Below are 26,770 nucleotides of genomic sequence, written 5' to 3' on the forward strand. Positions count from 1 at the left end.
AGTAACTATTTATTATACTTCAACAAATAATATTTTAAAACGCTTTTTTATATACTTAGTTTTCTCATATGATAAACAAAATCTTCATAATAAGATTATTTTGACATATGAATCTGTGTTCTAGACTAATTAAAATTATTTTTTAAGTAATTTATAACAGAGAATTTTTTGAGAAAAAAAAAATAGTAGTTCAAGAGGTCGTTTTAACGAGAAATGTTACGTTTATTATTAATTTTATTTTTATATAGGTATTTTATATTTTATCTATTAAGATGTCACATATTGCTTGTTACCAAATGTTAAATAGCTTTTAACTTGTCCCTTGCAACCTCTTTCCGCTGAATGTAAGACAGACATTCAAATTATTTTTTCTTCTTTTCCGCACAGCACACAACTTTACAACCAGGTATGGAGATATCAAATTTCTCTAAAAAGGTGTAGAAATTTTACGAAAAAGTACATTTACATCAGTCTTCTCTGCATTCAACAAAAATAGATCATCTCTCAAATGGTTATTCAGAGGTATATGATGTGTCCGAAACCCCTCTACTTCTTAGGGTCGTGTGCAAACCTCTACATAGACTAAGAGGCAGCGGATCCTTCGCCAGACACTCGATTACTAGTGGTTGTAGTGAGGATAACAAGGGGCCCTTTTTCCACCACATTCGACACCGAGAAGGTACGTCCCTTTACACGCGAGTGGTAGTTTTTATTTTTAATGTTGTACCTACTGTAGTGAAAGTGTTAGAAGGAAAAGTGTAAGCGTTGCAATTTATACGAGACCACATTTTTGAGTGTTTATCTTTAAACGGGTCCGAAACGCAACACTTTGTGTATATCATCTTCATGATGCCATATTTGGTGGCAGTTGTAAGATTCGAAGTTGGCTAAGTGCCAGTGCAACTCATCTAGAGGAAATTAACCGTTTTCTATTTTTATCTCTTTGGTGTTTGTGTTACGGCATTGGCCCCGGGCCAAGTGACCCAGTAGAGTTATTCATATTCCTTTAGACCTCATGGGCTTTAGATATTATATTACTATTATGAAGCTGATATTACGTTGACTAACGTCCAACATATAACCAAATTTAAAAATGAAATTGATATAAAAAAAATGATGAAATAACTAATGCCCAAAATTATTAATAACTTTCATTATTAAGCCCGTCTAGTACATACTTCGGGATAGTTGATATAATTTGTATATCTGTTATACAACTTTATTTAAAAAAATCGGCTTATTTCCCTAAACGGTCTATAAATAATATAGAATAAACGGATTAGTGTATTATAATAGAAAATATTTTATTTTTTAATCAATTCATTGTTTATTATCGTGTTTTATAATTGATTTTTTTTTTAATTAAATAATAATTAAAAGTAAGTTAAATTAATATGAAAAATATGGTAACGAAATATTAATGCTCGAAATTCCTTCGTTTCATTCTTACATATTACATCCGTCTAGAAAAGGTAGGAAGAGTTCAAAGGTGTTAACATTAATAACCTCTTAAAGTTTATATGATGTTAATAAAAACATAATAAATGTTTCTACTTATTTACTTATGCAGTTTATAAATAGAATAAAATAAAATAATTCAGTAACAGGACTTCTGTATTTTTTTTTAATTTATCGACTTGTTTGTTATCATGTTTTTTATAGACTTTTTTATTTTATAAATGAAATTACTCTGAAAAAAGTAAAGGCAAAAGAACTAATGCGAGAAGTTATCTTTTCTTTTCATCATGTAAATGTACTACATGTGTCGAAGGTGTTAAGTAAATTTAAATTAATAAGTCAAGCGCTAATATATTTTCTTAGTTGTTTCCTTCAACTGTCCTTTGCCTAAATTTGCGTTCAAATACATTAAATACTATTTTTATTTCAGACCGATATTTCATCAAAATGCCTTTCAAACCAGTCGAAAATCCAAAATGCCCCAAATGCGGCAAATCAGTATATGCTGCTGAAGAACGTGTGGCTGGGGGTTACAAATTCCACAAAACATGCTTCAAATGCGGTAAGGCTTATTACCATTAATATATTTTTTTTTGACTTGTAAATATATCTACATAAAATTTTAACATCTTTTAAAAATATTTAAATTTTAGCAACTTAAATTTTTTTAAATTAGAATCATCTGAATTATAATACATATAAAAGTTTAAAATTGTTATTAATTTTTACTATAATATTTCCAAGGTATCTTTAACTAAATCCTAATTAACAGTTTTCTTATACATACTCGTAACTTTAATATTTCAGGGCTTTGCGGTAAAATGTTAGATTCCACCAATGTAACTGAACACGAAGCTGAACTTTTCTGCAAAAATTGCCACGCCCGCAAATATGGACCAAAAGGTTACGGCTTTGGCGGTGGTGCTGGTTGTCTTTCCATGGATACCGGCTCTCATCTTCAAGGGTAAGCATTTAACCTTAGAGTTACTTTAATACAATATCTCCAGTCGAAGTAATATTTAAATCCCAAAATTATTTGGGCTGGATGGCATATAGTATGAAGAAACCTGTGGGTATCGGTTAAAAGAAGGCTACTTAGATTAAAGAATTCTATCAGATTGAGGGCTTTCCTTATCTCTGTCATGTTCACTGTATATTGCTGACGTTCTTGCGTTCTTGCCTTATATTGCAGCTAACACTTCTGAGTATGTTAACGTATACCTACCTGTTTTCATTTGTTTGTCGGTTTACATGCATGTAATGTAATTAATTAAAAACTGGAAATGATGTACCTATTTAATTTAATTTGGTATGCTTAACACAAGTCAGACGTGTTGCTGCGAAAAGCCGATGCCAAAAATAGTGAAAGTGTTAGACCTGTGCATGATTTTCCCTCTTTACCTCCTAGCAACTAAGAAGGAATTACCAAGAGGGCGGCCCGAAACATCAGCCACAGAGATGGTGTCGTCATATCTCTACTTTTCCATCCCACTACAATATTGTGTAATATTTTTTAGATTTTATTATCAAATAGAATTATTATTTATAAATTTTCATTTTACATGGTAAATAAATATTCGATTATTTTGTAATAATTGAATAAATAAACTAAATTTAAAAAATAGAATTTTTGTATAAAGCAATATTCAAAAAATGGTTTTTGAAATTTCAAAATTTTTGTCTTATCATTCGGTATTAAAAAATAACTATGCAGGTAATTAAGCGGAACTCTGTTTTCTGAATATTGCCAGTGGCCCCTATGTTTCCCCAAGTGTTGTACTAGTGATTTCCCTAGAAAAAAGTAAAAGTCGTGTCAAAGATGTGTATGTGTTATAGTTGTCTTATCGAAGGTTCACAGTGCTAAAGCAAAACGGTGAGAGTTTAATTGTATTGACTAAAAGCATGGTTATGCTACCTGCTTTTATGCATATTAACAGCAGTTTCATGATATAACATTCCCCCTAACAAGAAGTAGTGGGATAAGGAGAGTTCCCTCAATATATTTGTAGTAATAAAATTTCTTTTAGTAAATCTGAAATTTCGGGACGAATTTCACCTTCTCCTGTTACAATAAATATTTTATTTTTATGTTTTTATTTCAATTAAGCAGCTTTGCATTTTTACACGGTTTATTTCTTATTTACATACATACTCTTAGCGCTTTACTAGTTGCTGCATATATATTTTTTTTGTTTTATGTTAAGGGCCAATAAAAATTATTTTCTTTTCTAGAGATGACGTAGTACATACAAGAGCTCCACTTCTACCAAGAGCTATCGCAAAAGCCCCAGAAGGACAAGGATGTCCAAGATGTGGCGGCTACGTATATGCCGCTGAACAAATGCTTGCTCGTGGAAGGGTAAGTAACAACAATTTTAATTTAAATTCTTCAATATTCCAACAGTTAATTAACGCGATAACTGTTACATTCTAATTTTCGTATCATATATCTCGATTGAATAAAATTGTCTCCGCTAAATCGCCTTTAAAAACTTAATAAAGTATCTGAATTAATTTAAAGAATAAAGAAAAATGGAATTACAAGCAATATATTAAAATATTGTATTATAACTTTAAAAAATATACCATATTTATTTATTTATTTAATTAATTAATTAAAATTTATTTGCCATAAAAGCTGGAAGATTTTAATCTTACCTTACTGGTGGCAGCCGAAGAATAAAATATAAGTAAAAGGCGAACGACAAGCAGGTTTTACTGTTAAATAATCTAGTTGATTTAAAATCTCGGGACAGTAAACATTATTAACCAAGAGCTTGTAGTCATGTCGACGTTATGGACGTGGAAGATATCTACCGCCTAATCGAAAAACTAGAAATTTTAAAACATTTCTGCACAGAGTCGATTAAATTTATATGAATATGCAAAGTAATCCAAATCAGTGAACGGTTGTCAAATTTAAAGTAATGAATTGGACAAAGCGAAATAGTTGAATGGCCAATACGCTCCTCAACACCTTTATTACCTATAGACAATATACAAATTACTGCATAGCCAACATTTCTGCAAAATAAGTGTAGAACACTTTGATTTTTGCTTTGAATTGTTTGTTTACTTTTCACTTTTATTTGTTATTTTATAATAAACAAAATTATAGCTCCATTTTTAAAGAAAATACATTTTAATGTCAATTTGAACGTTATTTAATAAATTCAAGTTGCTGCCAACTTGACAAAAATGTGAAGCGAAAATAAATGTAAATCACTATGAAATATTTGTCTTTGTAGACAGGTTAATGTATTAAATACTAAAATTAAATTTTACGAGTACCTAAATCGTTTGGATATATTTCAGTTTGTTCAATATTACTTACGCACGCCGTATATGTAATAATAATCCAAATCTATAGATACCCAAATAGACACCCCAGTCTTTAGAAATTACTAGTAATATTTCAGGAAATTTAGTAGAAACTCTTTTAGGAGATACTGAGGTCAGTGACGTGGTCAGATTTCATATAAAAAGTCGCTATCAAATTTTATCCAAATTTGACAGCGAAACTAATTAAGTAGATTCTGAGGATTTAAAATGTATTCAAATAATCTGTTTTTTATGATCTATCTTTAAGAAACCTACCACCGAAGCAAGGCGCATCGTAAATGTCTTTCTCCAAGACTGTATCTATTTTAAATAATCACATCGTGTACCTGTTAATAATGGACTATGAGAGCTCCTGGTTTTCATAACAAAAAAAAAAAAGAAAAGNTCATATAAAAAGTCGCTATCAAATTTTATCCAAATTTGACAGCGAAACTAATTAAGTAGATTCTGAGGATTTAAAATGTATTCAAATAATCTGTTTTTTATGATCTATCTTTAAGAAACCTACCACCGAAGCAAGGCGCATCGTAAATGTCTTTCTCCAAGACTGTATCTATTTTAAATAATCACATCGTGTACCTGTTAATAATGGACTATGAGAGCTCCTGGATTTCATAACAAAAAAAGAAAGGGAAAAAGAAAAAGTATACCTACTGTGAATAACAAAATCTCCACATAATTTTGGAATAGGCCTTCATTTTTGGAATAATTGTTGGAAATAACTAGTTCACAATCTATTACAAAAACACTGACACTCAAACAAAGCAAAATTTAATGATGTTTGAAACAACCAAGTAATTTTTATTTTCATTATACTTAATCTTGAAAGACGGATGCATTTATTTGCATATTATACAAGGTGTTTTTTGGCTCATGTCATAACTTCAGGAGGTTGCTCCTTGGGGCCAAAAAGCTGTATAAACCAAGAATCTAAAACCACTAGTTTTTGAAATATATAAAATATATAATGATACTAGAATTGGGAATTGTCCAGATGACATTTCGATTAAATGAAAACAGTGACTAATTTGACTAGGATTTTTCCATACGAATAGGTATTGCTTGTAACTGATTATAAGTTTAATTGAAACACAAAACAACATTTTCTGTTTGTGTCTATTTTAATAATTGAAATACACATATTGTAGATTAACTACAATCATGTGATTCGAAAACTTTATTATAAGTTGAGCTGTAAACAGAAATTTGAATAGTTTTTTGAATTAGAACTCATTTTTTTAATTAGGAATAAAAAATCTGCCATTACTTCAGAAATTTCCAAAGAAAAAAATCTGGTTTGTGAAAATGTAAAACTGTAGTAAGCCAGAAATGATGAACTGATGTTACTATATTTTAAATAAGTTTAAATCAGTGCCACGCAACTCCGCTGAAAGTTGTACTATGATATAAGTATCTGTTTTTGGCCTTCTTAGGGTTGGCATAAAATATGTTTTCGATGCAACAATTGCGAGAAGTGGTTGGATTCTACGTCACATTGTGATGGACCAGACGGAATGGTTTACTGTAGAGGTATAGATAGCCTCCGAGTTTTACCCATTTTTGCATGTTTTTTTCTTAAACATGCTGTTTCATGAGTTTATCCCCCTAAATAACAATCCGTTCTGTGTCTATCCCATTAACAATATGTTACATTTCTATTTAAGGCCTTCCACAAGTCTTGCTTCAAATGTGGTGACTGTACCAAAGGTCTGGATTCAGTTAATGTTACTGAAGGTCCCGATAAGGAGATCTACTGTAAAGGTATGTATTTTTCTTTACTGCTTGCTTGATCTCGTGATAGGTAATTGTGAAATAGTGAATTAAAAAAAGGAAATAAGATGCATATTTTTTGTAAAATATACGCTTCCAGAAATGCAATAAATGTAGAGAATACATTCCTCTGAATCAAATTTAATTTGTGCTGTACCTACTGTTGAGTTCAGAGCACTTCAAAGCAATTATTCTTCACAACTTCTTGACACACTAAGTGAACATTTAATTATTTAATTTGCGATTTCAACGTATTGCTATCATTTATTCATAAGTTAAATAATCTATGTTGTCTAGTTTGTTACGGTAAAAAATTTGGACCTAAGGGATACGGTTATGGTCAAGGAGGTGGTACTCTTCAGAGCGACTGCTTTACTGTCAGGTAAATTGTTTGTGTTCTTCCCTGATCTAAATAATTGCTATATAAATACAATTCAGAATTATTGTACTCAAATTTTGCTGCTTGATAATTATTTATTTTATCATTTCGTAACATGGACATTTTCAAATATTTTTTTAATACCTCTTTAATAGAGATCAATTATAATAAGTATTTTCACTTCAAAACGATATTTGTATTACATAATACATATAAATTTTCATAAAAAAACGTTACGTATTTGTACGAAGGGAAAATACTTTCTACCAATTTTGCCAATTGCTTGCCTGGCGCCCACAAAACATTAAAATATTTTGTGTATAGCCTGCTATGCTCAACGCTACGGTCCTCGTGGAATTGGACACGCTGGAGGGCTTTTTCTTGGACTTATGTCCGATGCTTTGGATCTTGAATGGCAGAGGTATCTTCAAGTAGTATATGTTTTCGTAATTTATGCAATATATGTTTTCGTAATATTGTCTTGCACGATATTGTCTCTAAAAACAACCTCTGTCACTCATTGTTGATGTTTAAAAGGAATACGCATGAATTGTGACCTAATTCGCTGTTGCAGCTTAACTTACGTCGCACATTTTAGTTACAGGGTGTTTCATTCATTAATAATGAGAATGACAGTTTAATGAGAAATTGATAAGGTTAAAATAGGCTTACTAGGACAAACACGCCTTAATCAAATGTTGCTTTTTTCACTTTACAGAATTTCCAAAAAAAAAAACAAGTCGAAATCGAAATATAAAAAAATAAAGAAGTCAATAGGTTTCGTATTTTCTCAGGTTTTAGATTAAATTGCTTAACTATGAGAGCGTAAATATGAAGAATAAAATCGGAAATGGTAAGAATAATTAATCAATAGCTTCTGAAGTAGGTAAGCTTTTTGGGGGTATGCAAGCTGTTCTAAAAAAATTCTGATTAATCGAAATTAATCGACAATGACTGGCCTGTCTGGCAACCAAATAATTTTTCAATTTAAAAGGTACATTACATTTATAACACGTTCTTATGACTACATATATCTTCCTCACAATTATAGGTGAACTTTAAATTACAATGGAAAATTAAATTGTTATATACATACCTCTATTATTATTACGAAAAACTAAAAGAACGTTCTATTTATACTTAGTGCAACTGCCTAAGTCTATAACGGATCCTACGTTACAAATTATTACAACAAATCCTATTAACGTTTTGTTTCCGAGTTATATGTTCATAATTAAAAAAGGTATGTAGTAGTTTTAATAGTGGTTATGTCGTGTCCTTTGAATCTTAAATCGCGGCCAGTTACAGATTTATACGAAAATGATTTTAAATTGCAAAAATCATTTGAGCCACTTAAAAAAACTGCTTCACTCATATACAAAGTGGTTACTTGATTTGATAGTCATTAACTAGGTACATCAAGAAAACAATGCGAATTTAAATGAAATTAATTTTAATTTTTTTATCGATTTGGCCAAGTGTTTTAGTTACATTCTGTAGTATAGTGCAGTATAACAAAAGAGGATACTTAAATTGAAACACCCTGTAAATATGTATACACACACTTTTATTTAATTACTTATATTTGCCACACATGGGACATTTAGCCCATCGAAAAATTTGTATGTTGTATAATCAACGCATTTTCCCTTAAACAGCGACCAAGCGCCCAAGACTACAGTTATTGATACGGCTACAATCAAAGCAAAACCCGGTCAGGGATGTCCTCGTTGTGGAGGAGTAGTTTTCGCTGCTGAAGAAGTTCTGGCCAAAGGGCGCCAATGGCATCGAAAATGCTTCAAATGCAAAGACTGTACTAAAACTTTGGATTCGATTAATGCTTGCGATGGTCCTGATTCAGATGTGTACTGCAAGACTTGTTATGGTAAAAAATGGGGACCACATGGTTATGGTTTTGCTTGTGGTTCAGGATTCCTCCAAACTGATGGTTTAACGTGAGTATTGCGAATGGATTTTTATTAGGCACTCGGTCTTAATTATATCTTTATTATTTCCAGTGATGATGAAATTTCCGCAAATCGACCTTTCTACAACCCTGATACGACCTCTATTAAGGCCCCGCCAGGACAAGGTTGCCCAAGATGTGGAGGAATGGTTTTTGCTGCTGAACAACAACTGGCGAAAGGAACTGTACGTTGTGTAGTATTAAACGGTGACTTAAAACATAAATAACATAAATCATTTATAGATGTGGCACAAGAAATGCTTTAACTGTGCAGAATGTCATCGTCCTCTAGACTCTGTTCTTGCCTGTGATGGCCCAGACAGAGAAATTCACTGCCGTGCTTGTTACGCTAGACTTTTTGGTCCTAAAGGTTTTGGCTTTGGTCATGCTCCAACCCTTACCTGCTCTGACGGCACTGCCCCTGCAATGCACGATCCTCGTCCAAATAGTGGTCCCAAAGCTGCTCCAGGACGCGGTTGTCGTCGTTGCGGCTATTCAGTTTATGCTGCTGAGCAAATGATTAGCAAGAATGGAATCTGGCATAAGAGATGTTTCAGTTGTAACGACTGTAATCGTTCTTTGGATTCTACTACACTCAACGACGGTCCGAATGGGGAAATTTATTGCAGAGGTGAGAAAAAGTTTATATTAGCGGACGTGATAAATGATAATATGCCTACTAAATGAAAAAACATAGCCCACTTTCTTTTAATTAAGTTGAAGAAATTAATGATTTTACAGCAATACGAGATGAGCTACGGAAATAGAAATCTCATTATAAAATTAAATTATTAATTTTGAAAAGGTTTGGTTTTCTGTCAATAGATTTTAATTTTAAATTATTGTGCAACTTGCGGTAATACTATATGAAAACTTTATGAAATTTTTGTCTGTTTCAGTGTTGCAAGATAATTACAACACAACACAAATATTTCAAAACTATACTGTTATTTTAAGCGAAACTTCTTTCCGATAACTATTTGATTGCTTCTTAGAAGATCAAATATTTTAATGAACCTATAATTTTTAGGTTGCTATGGAAGGAACTTTGGTCCTAAAGGTGTCGGATTTGGTATGGGTGCAGGTACTCTAACCATGGCCTGAGCAGTTTTGGACCTTCAGCCTCTTTCAATTTAAATCTTTAAAATTCATTTACTACTAAATAAGCATAAGTTAATTTAAATCCAATGAAATAGATAAATTGTATCAGAACACAATTAAACTAATAAATATACAAAATCGTATTTAAATTGTAAAACACATTCAGCAGTAGGTAAGACTTTTTTGGTGTCAATTTGTTGTTGGCACTGATCCACTTTTCATAGTTACAGATTAAATTATGTAAATGCTTAAATTATTTAATTGCCACACCATGTAAACATTTTTATTTATTTAATTTTTTTTGCTATAAGATATGATGAGTAGAAATATACAATTATGAGAGATCTATAAGACTCGGCTGGTACGTATATATACATGTATGTATGTATATATACTTCCTCAAAGGAAGGAATAATGAAATATGAAAGGCTTTGCGAACGACCAGGTAAAACTGAGACTTTTTGTACATATATTTTGGTGGTCATGTTTTTGATGGCCAATCGATGATTATACCACATATATATAGTTTTACGCTTTAACTGTACCTACTTAATATTTGTTTATGCTTCTTGAAAATTTTTTTGTTTAGTGTAATTTCGTTTATTTAAATAAATATTTTAAAAAGTAATATTTGTTTCTATTGAGAAATAATAAAATTATAAGAAATTTTGTTCGGTTGCCATTAGAGATCAGGTATACTGCAATTGATGTTAATTAATTTTAACATTAATTTTATGTAGGTATGTAGGTAGGTGTGTATTAGGGTGAAACTACAAAAAAAAATGGGTTTACACAAATATTTTTTTATAAGGGATGAAATTAAGATAAGTATTCGAAAATATGGAAATTATTTGTTTTATGAATTTATTAACCTTTCTTTCTTTTGGATGGGGCTTAAGGACTGTGAAGTCATTGCATTTTTTTCTCAATTTCATAATAATTTTTTACATAACTTTTAAGTAATCCCGTTTTCAACATTTACTAAAAAAGTTCTTCGATATATTTTCTCGTTTAGAAGATATAAGTGATATGAACAGAGAAAATTACAAATTGGGACATCCCTTAGCTTTAGCAAGGAAGCTTTGACCTGTCCTTGTTGTTCTCGTGATAGGATGTGTGGGGGCAGAAATAACTGTATATTTATCTATCTACAATTAATTTTAAATAAACAAAACATTTGCTATGGTCAAAAGTCAGGATCTGACTATCGTCGGAAGCTTTCCAAAAATAATAAAACAACACATGAGTACCCAGGCCTACCCTCACATACCTTACACATAACTTTTACAACATCCTACTGTTTAAATATACTTTTCTCGTTTACAGCAGATAAATCTATTCAAAACCTCTCTTTCTAAATCATTCGACTATTTACCAATCATCAGGCCAACAATGCAAACCGACCATGTCACCTTTGCTCAATCAAAATTGGCTGTATCATTGTATGTAGCACCGAAATAATTCGTGGCCAGACACATCCGTGCTGGAACCACACTGTTACACACAGCTAACCACCCTAAGATACCCCATACGTTAAAAGAAAATCATGTCACTATAGCTAACGGTCCTTCATAACAATTTACAACAAAATAATAATAGACAGGCTAGTTAGTAAGACATTATTACCCATTTCTATTATTAATTCATTTAAACACTACTTAATTAGTCAACTGTATGGCAAAACACTCACTTTTTAACTAACAAATACAAGAACTTCCATTATCTAGTCCTCTTATTAACACTGTATTTAAAAGCACACACATACTTCACGTTTTTTTATAAAAATGAGAAAGCACAGACAGCAATGTTAGCATCACCCTTGCATGAAAAATCATGCAAAATAATGTCGTTGAGTAGGTATAGATGCTGGATTTTTCAGGTTCACAAGATTACCTTTTGACCTATCCATTTCTTTAATTAATAGTTTACAAACGATGATGGAATTTCTGGAACTACACATATTACTTATATTAGAGCAGGTTTTGCTTCAGCTACAAATTACTACTGGTGATTGTAAAATTCAAAAATTAAGATTAAGTTTAGATGATTATATATTTAAACAGTTTGTTTTAAAGAATTAGGGCATAAGTATTTAAACAATCTACCAATTGTTTTTTGTTACACAAAGAAACTAATTTATCGACAAAGACATTGCTGTAAAAAAAAACTCAGCTCAGGAAACTGAAAACTTCCTACGTGTGGAGAAATATGTCACGCGATGTAACAAAATTCATAAGAAAATGTCGACTTAATAAGATTAAAATTAAACAAAGTACATACACCATTAGTAACCCCAACCATTGGGGTTACTATCAGTTTGTTTCGTTAGTGTAGGTTTTATAAGCAAAAAAACTATAAAAATGCGATTTTTTGCATAGAAATGTTTATAAAAAATTAATTAATGGTAAATTAGAGTAGGAAACATATACATGTAAGCATATATCTACAGACTGTGTTTTATATGATGGCACAGTCCGTTTGCTACTAGTATTTTTGTCACAAACAAAGCCTCTATTGATTGGCCTAATAATAGAGCTTGATTTAAAACCGGGAGTGCTTGTCTCAGTAACCAATGGAAGTCGCCATAAATTTGATTCATGGGATAATGGTCCTTTCATTGTTGCTAGAACGGAAAGTCCAAATTGTGTTATTAAGGATTATAAAGGCGGTAAATAGAGGTTTGTTAACTTAGGTGTTTTTGATAGTAATAGCTTAAAGAAGAATTATCCGGATTTATTTGTTGCCCTATATAGAATAGATCCTACCCTGGAAGATGGATTGGTACAAATAGGCTAATTAGATGGCCAGCAAGGGCGCTAGATCTAACGCCTCCTGATAGTTTTCTATGGAGACATTAAAAGATATGGTGTAAACTGAGCCAATAAAAGATATGGCGAACTTAATAAATAAGATTTATGTTAGCCGTGCCACAATTATGCGTCGCTCTTTACTTTCTTCTTGGATCAGGAACTACGGTGTCGAGTTATTAGCGAAAATGGAAATGTTTTTGAACACTTTTTGTAGTTTAACGTTCTTTAATTTGCATATTTTATTTCACTATTCCTTAAAAAAATTGTTAAATTGTCATGTATAATTTTATTATTGTACTATTGTGTAAGGTAATAATTCGAAACTGTAAAATACGCTTGAGTTTCGGCCTCACCGACTGAAGAGCCCGATATATCTGAAACTATTAAGTTTTTTAAAAATAGTCATTTGACAAAAATTGTTTAGAATTAAACAGATAAACTTTGTTACAAAGAAATTTGTCGAAAGAAATTTCGACTTCAGCGCCATCTCCAATTTGCTCTGAAAAAAATCAAGTTGCATTCCTTGACGAATCAAAATCAAAATATCTTTCCGTTGCCGAGATACGAAGCTGAGGACTTTTATGTGAAACACTCGGTCTACTTGCACAAACGTATTGCAATTAACTAATAAATCATTATGAAGAAAACCTCAACATTTTATTCAAACCTTTTTACATTTCCTTTATCTTCAATATTTGAGTTAGAGAATACCTAACTCTCTCTAATCCACATTATCTCCAACTGAAATACATTATGACTGATCTAGGGGGTTTCAGTTAACAAAATTCCACACAATATTTCTACATTTCATAGAAGGATAAATAAAACAATGTATTTCTATTTAATTTTATCTAAAATTTTACATAATCTTATGTACTAATGGACTAGAAGGGTCATTTTTAAACATCGAATATAACAATATATAGACATACATTTAAAGTAACTTCATACACAAATCTATTTACAAATTAAATGCAATTTTAGAACTGCCTCATTAGTATACATTGATTTATTGATAAATATTTACAGTATATTCTCAAAAATTAGTTACACAACTAAATAACATAGCAATTCATCGAGATCATTCAAGAATTCAATTTCAGTAGTCGTAAAGATCTAAAGTTATGAAATATTGTTACATATCCTTTAAAAATACACGGTAATCTTGTCAAATATAATGCTCTTTGATACCAAATATCTAGTATGCTAAAGTTTTGCAAAGTATTTTAATTACAGGCTGTACGTAATTTAAGCCTATATATTAATTCAACTTAAAAAGGAGGTCAATTGATAATGCAAACGGGACAGATCATACAGCAGATGTTAGAATAAGAATGAAGGGATATTCTTTTGAAAATTGATTTTTTTTAATTTTGTATGATTATTAATTTATCACTTCACATGAAGATATATTTCTTTAGCATACTTAGATTTTTTGGTATCAATTTGAATTAATATAATACAATTATAGTAAAATAAGATACATAGTCCAAGAACTAATATGTAAATACATAATATGAATAAGGAACTTTACTCTTCATTTATTCTTTAGCTTTAGTGTGCGACCACAATAAAAGAAGGGACATAATAATAAAAAATGAAAATGTATTGAAATGTATTTTCGTAATATAACGCCACTGAGATATAGAATTGTGGTTAAGACTTGAGACTAGTGGTAATTCCTTTTCCAACATATACAATTATGTCGAGAAAATATAAATTGAGTTTCAAATTTGCTCAGTCTAGCATAGCAGATTGCTTCGTTATTTCATTTTTATGTGAATGTGGTCTACGAAATACTAATATTTCTGAACCAAGTAACAGAGAATTATTCAAAGGTTGGCAGAAAGAAATTACATTACATTTTGAGCAATATATGGACAATAATTTTAAATACTATGAATGAATGACTGCGTACATTACTTCACAAATCTGGTGTTCTCAACACTTAGATATTTCACTTATTTCAAGGCCGTAAATATTGTATAAATAAAATTCATAACTTGTGAAGTTAAACAAACTGGGTAAACATAGTGCATGAAGGTATATTTGCGACCAAACTAAGTTTTGCAACATAACTAAAAAATAATAAAAATGAAAATAATTTCAGATCTAATTACTGGAACCGGAAAGAGAAAAGTAAATTGTAACTATAATGAATATAATACTTATACACTTATAAAATTCTTATATAACCAGTCCTCTGAAGACCTTAAGATAAAAAATATTTGAAGCTGTATTCTAAATTAATGAAAAAACAATTTATAGTAATCTATATTTGGCTTTGGAAGAAACATTAAAATATGTTAATGTTATGAAGGTAATGTTATGATAGTTTCAGAAGAAAAACCTTAATGCGGTATTCTAGGTACACAAAAAACAATATTGAGCAGCTTCATTGATTTCTAATGAACCCAGCTAAACTTTACTCGAGGTATAGGGAGCATTACTACTACGTCGATTATTATTATCCGGAATAGTAACTTTCTAAGCTTATTTATATCCCAGACTTTAAGGATCATTCAGCGTTGGGCGCCGACTAGCGTTGCATTATTGTACATCAGAGTAATAGCGTAAAAAGAAATGTTCCCAACAGCGGTTTCAATTAATTTTGGATCATAGTTTTAATAAAATTTGAACGAGAGTAGTACGCTTAATGTTACCTTATAGAAAAATTACAATTCACCCAATAAACAATAAGGAAACGGTAAAAGATTGAAATAGCTTAAATGAGGGCAAAGTTGCATAATCAGGGGACCAACATTATGCCTCTAAAAAATCAAGGCTAACATGATTAGTTTTCGAAATATTTGAAAAAAGCCGAAATTTTGGAAATCAATTTTTTGTTTCTTCATTTCATCCTTGTTTGAGGTGATATTGAAAAAAAAACACTTTCTCACGACAACTTTCTGCCCTCTATCGAATGGCATAATCAATTTTTAAATGTAACGTTTCGTCTCCAGGACCACCATCAACTTCATTTTTTTAAATACGACCCTGGGAATTTTATTACATTTTTTGCAAGCTTTCGTAAACCCCAATACTGTACTGCCTCAGCCCGACCAGATTCAAACGTTTTGTCTCGAAAAATCCATCTTCAATGTATTTGCGCCAAATTTATCTAAATTTTTTATTTAGATTTCTTTGTTCATTGCATCTAATCAGGATCTAGTTATTTAAACTATTACCATCACACTTTACAATAAAACATTATTAGAGTTTTAATCTCCATCACTTGGTCATACATAATTGGATAAGTTGTTGCGTCAAAATTAAATAATTACTAGCTGACCCGGCAAACGTTGTTTAAAAAATAAAAACAGAAAATTTTGTCCAAAAAATAAAAAAAAAATTTTGGGGTGGACCACCCTTAACATTTAGGGGTATGAAAAATAGATGTTGGCCGATTCTCAGACCTACTCAATATGCTCACAAAATTTCATGAGAATCGGTCAAGCCGTTTCGGAGGAGTACGGGAACGAACATTGTGACACGAGAATTTTTTATATAAGATTGCAATTTCATTATGAAAAAACAAATTCTTAAAAATGCATATGAACAACCAAAACTCCAAATGAATATTATACTAAAACATTACATTAATGTTCAAAAACGTTTCCGTTTTGGCAAATGTTGAAAATGAAAATAATCAATATGATCGGAATTTATTATACCTGTAACGCAACTGTGAAAGAGCATGTGATAATATATCTGTATGAATATCCTGAAAAGAATTAGATCGATTTGTTTCAATTTTGAGCACTCGAGAAACCTAGAAATAACTATGAGCACGGGATTAAAACTCTAATGTTTTATTGTACTGTGTGATGGCAATAGTTTAAATGACTAGGTGAATTTCATAGGGTCTAACGCCACTTAGAGTGTACGATAATTTAAGAAACATAGAAATCTAAAAAAATTAGATAAATTTGGAACGAATACATTGAAGATTAATTTTTCGAGACAAAACGTCTGCATGTAGTTCGGGTCGAGGCAGTACAGTATTGGAAGTCATAAAGGCTTGCAAAAAATGTAATAAAATTTCCAGGGTCGTATTTAAAAAACCAAGTTGATGATGGTCCTGGAGAGGCGAAACGTTACATATAAAAATTGATTATGCCAATTGATAGAGTAAAAAGGTGCCATGAGAAAATGTTTTTATATCAAGCTAAAGAAACCAAACTTGGCAAACATTATCTGTCAAAAAAACTACACTTTTTGAAATTACTTCAGCCCTGAAGTATTTTTGTAAGGGGTTGAAATAATTAAGCCCTCCGACATTTTTCTTATAATTTTTTTCGGTAAATTTTTTTTCTTTTAAAAAATATGCCCAAAAAAGCCCAATCCATTTACAAACTCTTTGATCCCTTCAAGTTTTTTCGAAAAGTTAAGGATTTATGAGAAAAAATATATAAATGTATTGCAATGCATTTTTAAAAAGATGAGCTGTTTAATGCGAGTGTATTTTGCCGAAAATGTCATAGGGGTTGATTATGTCAACCCCTTACAAAAATACTTCAGGGCTGAAAATACAAGGGTTGAAAAAATTTCAAAAAGTGTAGTTTTTTTGACAGATAATGTAACGATTGTAAAAATAATTTCAGCTTTATGTTTATTTATTTAATAAATTTTGAAATATTTTAATTTTAATTTGAAAAATTAATTATTAATCTTTACACAACTTTTGCATTACAATAGGAACTTCTTTGTGCGACAATATATTAAAGTTGTCAATATATTATTACAACTTATTGAACAAAGAATTAAAAAGAAAAAAGGAATAAGTAAATCAATAAGCATACAAGATACATTGAAAATTTCAAAGTAATCAAAATTTGCAAATCGACATACGTCGAATGTGACGTCGCAGATTTAAACTCGTCTACTTATAGCCTTAGGACAAATAAAAAATATTGCCTTAAATGTTTTCCTCTCAGAAAAAAAAGGTACAAATTTATTTTGTATACGATGCACATTTAAACTAAAAGAATAGTGCAAATTTATATCATATAATGAACACATTTAGATAATACTGTAAATATAATCGATTATTTTTTTTATTGATATGACATATTAAGAACATTTCTTTCAAATTCAAAATATATCGTTACTTTGTACATAACAAGATAATACCTGCGATCTGGTTCTTTCAATGTATCTACCTAGTATGACCTGGTGTATAAATGAATATTTGTTCTATCTACATGAATTTCCTTCAGTAAAGAAAGCCTACCTATCCAACAGGCCATTTTTCACTTACGCTTTTTCGCCTCAATTAACTAATTCTGTCTGAGCAATGCATTTCTATATTACATATTCCCGAAACTAAAATAATTATACTACGATTCCTGTTCCTATGACATGTTAGTAGTGTAGTGACATGAAACATAGTTCAACAAAGTCGATATTTATGTTGTTACCTGTTGTGTTCTGTCTGGGCACGTCTTTACATTGTAATACATACACAGATTTATTTTTTTGCGCAACGCTCGACGCGCCACTGATGCAACGCTTGACGAGCGTCCCCTGAATGGGCCTTTATTTATAGCAGATATTGCATGAAAGCTATATACGTTTTGCGTTAAAGAATAACAATGAAGTAGGTATAGCACAATTGACCTACCTACTTCATATGGAAGACATTGAGTTATTATAAGGCAGCATATCTATAAACATAAAAGATTTTCTGGAAAATATAATGCAAAATAATAAAATGCAAAATTTTCCCAGAGGTGTCTAGAGCATAGCTTAGTCGAACTTCAAATCAAAAAGGTAATCGACCTCTGGAAAAGCTTGAAATACACACATAGTTGGGACAACTGGTGTTAATCCAGATCCAGTATGCAATAACCAAATCAAAGAAACTACCTTCCTCCATTAAAAGATATTTTTGAAAATCGATAATGACTGTTATAAAAGACTACTCGACATGGCGATGTTTCCAATTAATTGTGCCAAATCTGTAAATGAAAGGGGAGCGAGAACGAATTATTATTTTTACTTTCATAGGTACATCAAAAGCATATCACCAAATTGCAAAAGTATTTCTTTGAGAGAAGTTAATCCTTTATTCTCAACATAGTAATGCACTCCCCTGAGTGAACCTAAAGATATCAATAAACAAATCAGCTCAAAGTGGAGGATTGAAGAAATACCCATCTAGAAATAACGAAATAAAGCCGAAAATTAATTTTCGGATATCTATTATTAATTACTGTTCTGTAATTCATATCCATATCCATATCATTTAGGCAAAATATTTAAATGTATAAAATTTCAGGGGATATCGAATATTTATTCTGCCACCAGAATAAACTAAGTTTAAAGCAAAATATCTGGAACAGCTGCGACTTTTTCAGCTACTGATTAACCAATTGTCAATTCTTGTAATTGTAATAATATACAGGACGGGCCAATGGAAACTTTCCACCCCGATTTTTTTGGTTTAAAATAAAAATCTGGGAAAACGCTTGGACTCGTCGACTTTTGATTTGAGGGGGAACTATTTTTCAGTTTTTTTCATCCCCGTAGCTTTAACCCCCTAGCTGGGGAGAGAACAACCCCCCAAATTTGACTAGGGAATAGGGGTCGTGCCGTACCTCTTTTTCTCATCGAGTTCTTTATGACCCTACAATTTCGCCTCATTATTTTTATCCGTAACGAAATGACAGCTTTGTCAAAATAAAAATAAGTAAAAATACCTACTTACTAATTTATTGATTAGGTCTATACGTGAACTTTATCTAACAAACTGTTCAAAATGTCCGCCATTAGCATCCATGCATTAATAAAATCGATTCTCTATCTCTTCTCTAATATTCTGCAACATATCGGCAGTTATCCTTTGACATTCTACAAGATACAATTGCTTAACGAACTTAACGAGGATGATTATGACCGATGATTACAATTTGTAGAAGAAATGAATGAACGGTGTATTGGAAATCCGAATTTCCTGTACAATATCTGCTTTTCAGATGAATGCTCCTTTTTCTACATGGGTTGATCAATAGACATAATTGTCAATACTGGAGCGATTCAAACCCACATTTATTTAGAGAGTCTCACACTCAACATCCTGAAAAGTTGAATGTCTGGGCAGGTATTTTAGGCAATAACTTAATCGGCCCATTCCTTTTGCAAGGTAATTTGACTGGAAAGATGTATCTTACTTTGCTTCAAGACAATATTGTTCCTAGAATAAGGGAGGTCATTGCCGAAGATAATAACTTGTCACAACATGAAGTGTTTTTTCAACAAGATGGGGCTCCAGCCCATTATGCTGCCCCCGTTCGGCAATTCCTCAATGAAAATTTTAGAGGTCATTGGATTGGCCGTAGGGGATCTATTGAGTGGCCTGCAATGTCCCCTGATCTTTCCTGTCTAGACTTCTTTCTCTGGGGCCATTTGAAGTTTATAATACACAGCCAGCCGCAAGTTGTGCAAGAACGCATAACTGTAGAATGTCAAAGTATAACTGCCGATATGTTGCAGAATGTTAGAGAAGAGATAGAGAATCGATTTTATTATTGCATTGATATTAATGGCGGACATTTTGGAACAGTTTGTTAGATAAAGTTCACGTGTAGACCTAATTAATAAATTAGTAAGCATTTTTATTTATTTTTATTTTGACAAGCTGTCATTTAGTTACGGATAAAAATAATGAGGCGAAATTGTAGGGTCATAAAGAACTCGGTGAGACCTTTTAAAAGACGTATGGCACGACCCCTATCCCCTATTCAAATTTAGGCGGTTGTTCTCTCCCCAGCTAGGGGGTTAAAGCTACGGGGATGAAAAAAACTGAAAAATAGTTCCCCCTCAAATCAAAAGTGGACGTGTCCGAGCGTTTTCCCAGATTTTTATTTTAAACCAAAAAAAATCGGGTTGGAAAGTTTCCATTGGCCCACCCTGTAGATTGAATTTGATGTGAGAATTGAGATTTAAATTTAATTTTAACTGTTTTTGAAAGTAACTTCTAACAAGTTTATAGTTCAATGAAATATTTGTAATGAAATGATTCATATATACTGAATGTGTCTATATTATCACAAATTATTTATCTGTTTGTTGCAGTTTTTATTTTTTTTTTGTTTATTATACTTTTATTATTAATCAAATTGCTGATGTGTTTTTTATTTATCCGCGTTTTTAATTAGATTAGATTTACCTACTTGTCAGAACTCACTGAATATTGCATGAAACAACTATCAACAGTTGTGTATCTTTTTGCATAAAAAATTATATTACAGTTGATACATAAAATGAACTTACTCTTCCAAATATCATTTTCATTTACAAAAGGTATTTTTAGAACTACTATACTCAAAATCAATCCAATAACAATAATTCCTGGTATCAAATAAGATTATCTTGACAAACTCACTAAATTATTATATGTATACATTTTTTCTTCTTATAAAAAATGTATTTCAAGCGTTGTACAACCACGGAAACTCATTACCCCGAGAATTTAGCAAAAATAAATCATTTTTCATATATATATTTTTTAGATTATGACGAAGTTAAAAAAACAATCAAAACATATTTTCTTCGTGTTGACAGTTGATAATATAAATAAGGAAAGCAAAACGACGTTAATTTTTGTAAAAATTAGTAAATATAAGACAACTTTCCATATTTTCTTAAAAACATGAAATAAAGAAAATTATATAAAACCGAGCAGCCAATCACTTGACGACAAACTTTTTCCAAACTATCTGATATACTGGGTTGCCTAAGCTGTCACGTACTTTCACTGAGTCTAAGATCACGAATCAGTTGGTCAAATATCTTATCATAGTTTCAAGTCAGTCGTTAACTGCTGCAGAAACAGATCTATTGCGTACGGAACGGAAAAAGGTACATAGCGAGTGATTCATCCTTATACAGACTTGCAATAGACTCTTTTAGTGTGACGTCATATATTTAGGCAACCCGTAAAAAAATTGCCATAGATGTATTGTATTTACCTACACAGACGATATAAAAATAAACAACTTTCAATGAATTTATTTTTACAAGGATTTGGAAGTATTTAAGAACAACCAACACGTGTTTGGTAAAATAGATACACTAATGTGCTTAAAACTTACAAAAAACGATATAAAAGAATATTCCTAAATTTAAATAAGGTAAAAATTTAACATTAGCCCTGTTATTCCTAATGCGCATGCTCGGAAAGAATTGCTTCATACGCAGGTAAGACCTTATTGATATGACATCGCTGGCATCATTAGCGTATTTTCTCTTCTTTTGTTTAATCTTGGCATTTTCTAGTTCTACTAAGTATTTTTATTGTGTTTCTTTTTGTTGTGATATGTCAGTGTTTTTTTTTTTTCTTCAAGTGTTTTATTATAGACGTACTCTTAACAAATACCATACTTTTCCTGAATGATATACTGTAGCGAGTCTACTTCGCTTACATGAAATTATCTTTAATGCGCATGCTCAGTAACATTGATATTGATATAATTTTAATTTATTAATTACTATAAAAGTCAATATTGTTCTATAAATTTAAATATATAAATTCTATAATTCTATTAGTTTGTCACTTGGGGTTTGAAACTTCTTAAATATTTCTAATATTGCCAGAATATCGCGATATTTAAGGTCACGACAAAGAAGAAATTTTTTGGCACTTATGTCCAAGGTACATAAGGTCGAAAATCGATCTAGTAAAAATATTGTGAAATTGACATGATAATGTGCACTATAGGGTTGCTTATTATTTGGCTTATGTGACGTCACTACTAAAAAGGTCTAATGCACAGCCTGTCGGTTTTTGCCGCATTAAAGGAAATGCGAACAACAGTCAGTCTATCTTGTACTGAAATCGCTTTTTCAAGTACAGTATCCTGTTTTTTATTTCCGGTTTAATTAAAAAAATATGCTCGTTTCTTGTAAAATTTGTATAAGGGACTGGTACTTACAGCCTGAAACTTTAAATTACCTACTTGATAAAACGCAACCTCCTTCGCTTACCTTTCAAAAAAAAAAACAAAAAATAATAGTAAAAAAGCTGATGATCACCAACTTAACTATGTTTTTCTTCAACCCGTTTCGCGACGATTCTGTACGTAGCGCAGTTGCAAATGTATACTTACCAATATGGGCACTATCGAATAAAAACTATCGATATATTCGATAGTACCAAACTATTCGAATTATTCGATAGTCCAAAATGTATTCGAATGATAGTAATGGTTAGCTGTCTCCAGGCGACGTGCTACTGAAATCGTATGTATCATTGGTCGATAATCAGGATCACTAGCTTAGTAACTGGTTAGTAGATGACACGAGATGAGTAGAAACATAAACGGGAGTCATTCTTGTAAACGAATAAACGTACTAATTTGCGATAAATGATAATCATCTTTCTTTTCTTTATAAAAATAAATCAATTCATAGTTCAAACGTCTACTAATTACCAATCATTCTATAGCCGAATTCATTCGATAGTGCCCATCACTAGTACGAAGAATTGGCACAAATTATTATACAGTTGGATGAGCTGAACTCCCAAATCTCAGAGCACATGATCAGCTTCAAACGCTATCATTATCTATTTACAGGTCCTTCAAAAAGTTCTCGAAATGTGCAAATTATTCTAGACACAGTGCTGTATTTATATTTAATGTATGAACAACAAATATTTGGATGATTTATCCGACCGTATTGAATAGCATTTATGTCCAAATATTGATTATATTTACATATATTGTTTATGATCTTTTTGAATGTTCTATGCATTTACAATAGTAGTGTTGACATTAACTGTATAATAATCTGTGATATTAGAGTTATTTTCAAGTAAAAATATGAGAACACTGTGTAAATTATTGCCTTATACAGGGTCGGAAAGTCCCCATGGTTCATCGGCCGTTACGTGAGAGCGATAAAGTAAGTCATAGAAATCCGTGCGATAGAGAAGGATGGCTATAATGAAGGCGTCTCATAGTCACCGCCCGTTTCGCCCTTCCACAAATAAGATCCACTTCCACTTGTAATTCAGCGACCGGTGGTCATCTTTGTTTTCGTCGTTTGCCTTTTCTGTAATAGATGTCACTACTTATACAATTCCGACTTCGTATTCCGATATGTTAATACAATCCGTTAACAGAGGGCAGCACAATTTGTCTAAGGTGAGGCGCAGCCCTAGAAAGAGTGATGCCAGATCTACAGATTTTTTTGGAATTGGGGAAATAGGGAATTTTGCTTTATTTCTTGGGATTTTTAAGTCATTTTAAAAAGTATACTTAAATAACAACTAAATGAACTTTAAATGCAGCTGAGCACTATACTCCATTTGAATAACTTCTCAGTAGGGGAAACAAGGTCACTAGATTTACAAACAGAGGTATCTACTAGCTACTGTAAAAAGTTTTCTTTGTTACGCGTTGTGCTGCCCTCTGTTAACGGATGGTATTAACATATCGGAATACCGAAGTCGAAATTGTATAAGTAGTGACATCTATTAAAGAAAAGCCAAACGACGAAAACAAAGATGACCACCGGTCGGTGAATTACAAGCGGACGTGGATCTTATTTGTGGAAGGGCGAAACGGGCGGTGACTATGAGATGCCTTCATTATAGCCATCCTTCTCTATCACACGGATTTCTATGACTTACTTTATCGCTCTCACGTAACGGCCGATGAACCATGGGGACTTTCCGACCCTGTATATTCGATAAATATTTTACAACAAAACAAATCAATAATTTGTATCAAGAATTCGAAATTTTATAAAAAAAAGGGAAAAAAATTAAAAATTTGCTCTTCAGCAAGTGTTGATTTTTCATATTGTAAATTTGGTCTAAACAACTTATAAATGGGATACCATTAGGTTGTGTTAACAAAATATTAGCGGTGTTATGAGGGGTCAGATTAATCATGTATCATTTATTTCCTTTAGTAAGGTTGCAGGTTGTATTTTTGATACTGTAAATGTATAAAGATAAAGATGAATGTAAAAAGAAATTTGCTTGGAATGTTTGTCTATTTCTTGGAACACATTTTGTAATAAGACATTTTTTTATTATAAAAGTTTTGTTTAGTAAATTTCTCAAAGGAATAGCATACACGCGCTATAGTCCAATGTTATTGTGAGATCAGTAAATAGACCAAAATATTGTAGGTACTGTCATATGTGACAGGCATACTTTGTTGTAATAGGAAAAAGGAGAAAATTTCAAAAAAGAACAAGCATAGGTATGTAGAATTCCAATTTAAAAAACTACAAGTGTGGTTTCTATCTTCGAAACGCAATTCACTTATTTTTTATATATTTCTTTGAAATTGTAAGAAATTTTCCCAAAAGTCAGAGAAAAGAGAGAAGGATGTTACCTATGTGAATACCCATGTGCATATATTGAACATAATTGCCATAGTTTTTCAATAAAAATCAGTTACTATAAAAGTATTATGTCAATAAAAACTAAACACAGTAAAATAATTACGCGGCGGACATATTAATTTGACATATTATAACATTGTTAATATTCTGTGGTCAGAACCTAATATTCAATTTGGACAATTATTATACATTGGTTTTAAACTTAGCTTATATTTGTATCGGACAATTAAATTTTTGTCAGGTGGCAAACAATTTTCCAACCATTTAGCAAATTATTTTTACTCAGCTTTACTTTCCTAACTTTCCAAAAATATCGAATTTTTAGAAGAAAACAAATTCTATGTGATCGTGAATGTTAGGCAACCAAACTTACACTAAGGCAATTAATTTAAAAATCTCTAAAGACTAATGATATCAGTGGATTACATACTTCATTTCTCCTTTGAAGATAGTAATATTAATTTTATTAAAATACACCTTTAAAAAATTTATTAATTTAAAAGTTATGTGTTCGCGGCATAGTTTTAGTTTCGCCTTTGTTTGATTATTTTGCTATATGTGAGAAAAATATAAACAATGATAATATCTGAATGGGCAATAATAGTTTAATAAAAACTAGAAGTACTGCAGGGTGGTTTCCCTTTAAATATAGAAACTGAAGGAATAGATTAATTATCAAAATGTAAGTAGTGTTTGCTCCACAAACTTTTTTCCTAACGAACGCGATATAAAAAATACAGGGAGTTAAAGTTTACAAAAAAATATATATTTTCTGTCATGTCTTCATAATATGCTCTTATGGAATTGAATGAAATTTACTACAGAGCATTCACTTAATTAGACCTTTTATTAACCTTGTGGCTTTAACCAGTGGCGTGCTAATGAAGGTGCCGCCCTATTTTCCCATGAAAAAGTACACCACTGGCGGTTTTTTAGAGAAATGTTATGTTAAATGTTATGTTGAATGAATGAAAAATGTTGGTGTTTTTTAATAGCAGCAGCCATTTGGGAGGTAATATTTATTTGGTAACAAATTTAGTCCATCTGCATAAACGGATTCATTTGTCAGCGTTATCAGTTAGTAATCTTATTAATAAACTATGAAAATTTAATTTGGTAGTAGTTAAAACAATTACGTTGGACTTGGGAATTTTAAAAATAAATATTTTTGATTTATAAATACAAAATAATTTTAACATACCTTCACTACTGACAATATAGCATAGAGCGATAGCTATTTTGTCTATGCCTTCATTACAGTTACAAGTAAATCAGAGTTTTCAGTGACTGTATTTACATATGAAGGGTACAGGGGAAAAAAGATGAATGTCCAATATTTGCCATTTGTAAATAAATACATATAACGATGCCCTAGTGGCCACTGCTTTCGTGAAAACAATCATACTGGCGAAAAGAAATTAGGGTTGAAAGATACAGCGTACTTAAAATTTGCCTTACAGGGAAAGAAAGATGAATGTCCCGCCAGTGTGTGAAAAACAGATGAATGTCCTACTTGTAACTAGCACGTGTTCTGATGTTGCTCCTGTTAGATTTAGTTTGTCGATCAAACGCCTATACAAACGG

General features: G+C 31.3%; 1 protein-coding gene across 3 annotated transcripts; it reads left to right on the plus strand.

The window, feature by feature from the left end:
• The first annotated feature begins 563 nt into the window (after positions 1 to 563).
• On the plus strand, positions 564 to 10,436 carry LOC108911946 (muscle LIM protein 1). 3 transcript variants are annotated; one of them, XM_018717032.1, is made up of 10 exons: positions 564 to 679; positions 1,889 to 2,020; positions 2,266 to 2,422; positions 3,691 to 3,817; positions 6,465 to 6,561; positions 6,868 to 6,952; positions 8,608 to 8,904; positions 8,968 to 9,100; positions 9,159 to 9,546; positions 9,946 to 10,436. In XM_018717032.1, exons 2-10 carry the CDS (start codon positions 1,906 to 1,908, stop codon positions 10,017 to 10,019), a joined length of 1,473 nt encoding a protein of 490 aa, XP_018572548.1. In that variant the 5' UTR covers positions 564 to 679; positions 1,889 to 1,905; the 3' UTR covers positions 10,020 to 10,436. The 3 variants fall into 3 exon arrangements, with proteins under 3 accessions (XP_018572548.1, XP_018572550.1, XP_018572549.1); XM_018717033.1 differs by having other exon boundaries at positions 666 to 758; XM_018717034.1 differs by lacking the exons at positions 3,691 to 3,817; positions 6,465 to 6,561; positions 6,868 to 6,952; ... (2 more) ...; positions 9,159 to 9,546; positions 9,946 to 10,436 and adding an exon at positions 2,867 to 2,899 and having other exon boundaries at positions 565 to 679.
• The last annotated feature ends 16,334 nt before the right edge of the window (positions 10,437 to 26,770 follow it).

The sequence above is a fragment of the Anoplophora glabripennis genome, unplaced genomic scaffold (genome assembly GCF_000390285.2).
Source record: "Anoplophora glabripennis isolate ALB-LARVAE unplaced genomic scaffold, Agla_2.0 scaffold631, whole genome shotgun sequence".
In the NCBI taxonomy this organism is placed as follows: Eukaryota; Metazoa; Arthropoda; class Insecta; order Coleoptera; family Cerambycidae; genus Anoplophora; species Anoplophora glabripennis.

What these genes read in the sequence shown, in the direction of transcription:
- LOC108911946 (XM_018717032.1), top strand. Translation starts at nt 1,906, where the DNA reads ATGCCTTTCAAACCAGTCGAAAATCCAAAATGCCCCAAATGCGGCAAA. An exon ending in CAAAACATGCTTCAAATGCG is followed by an intron (nt 2,021 to 2,265) that starts GTAAGGCTTATT and finishes TTAATATTTCAG; the next exon opens with GGCTTTGCGGTAAAATGTTA. An exon ending in CTCCAAACTGATGGTTTAAC is followed by an intron (nt 8,905 to 8,967) that starts GTGAGTATTGCG and finishes TATTATTTCCAG; the next exon opens with TGATGATGAAATTTCCGCAA.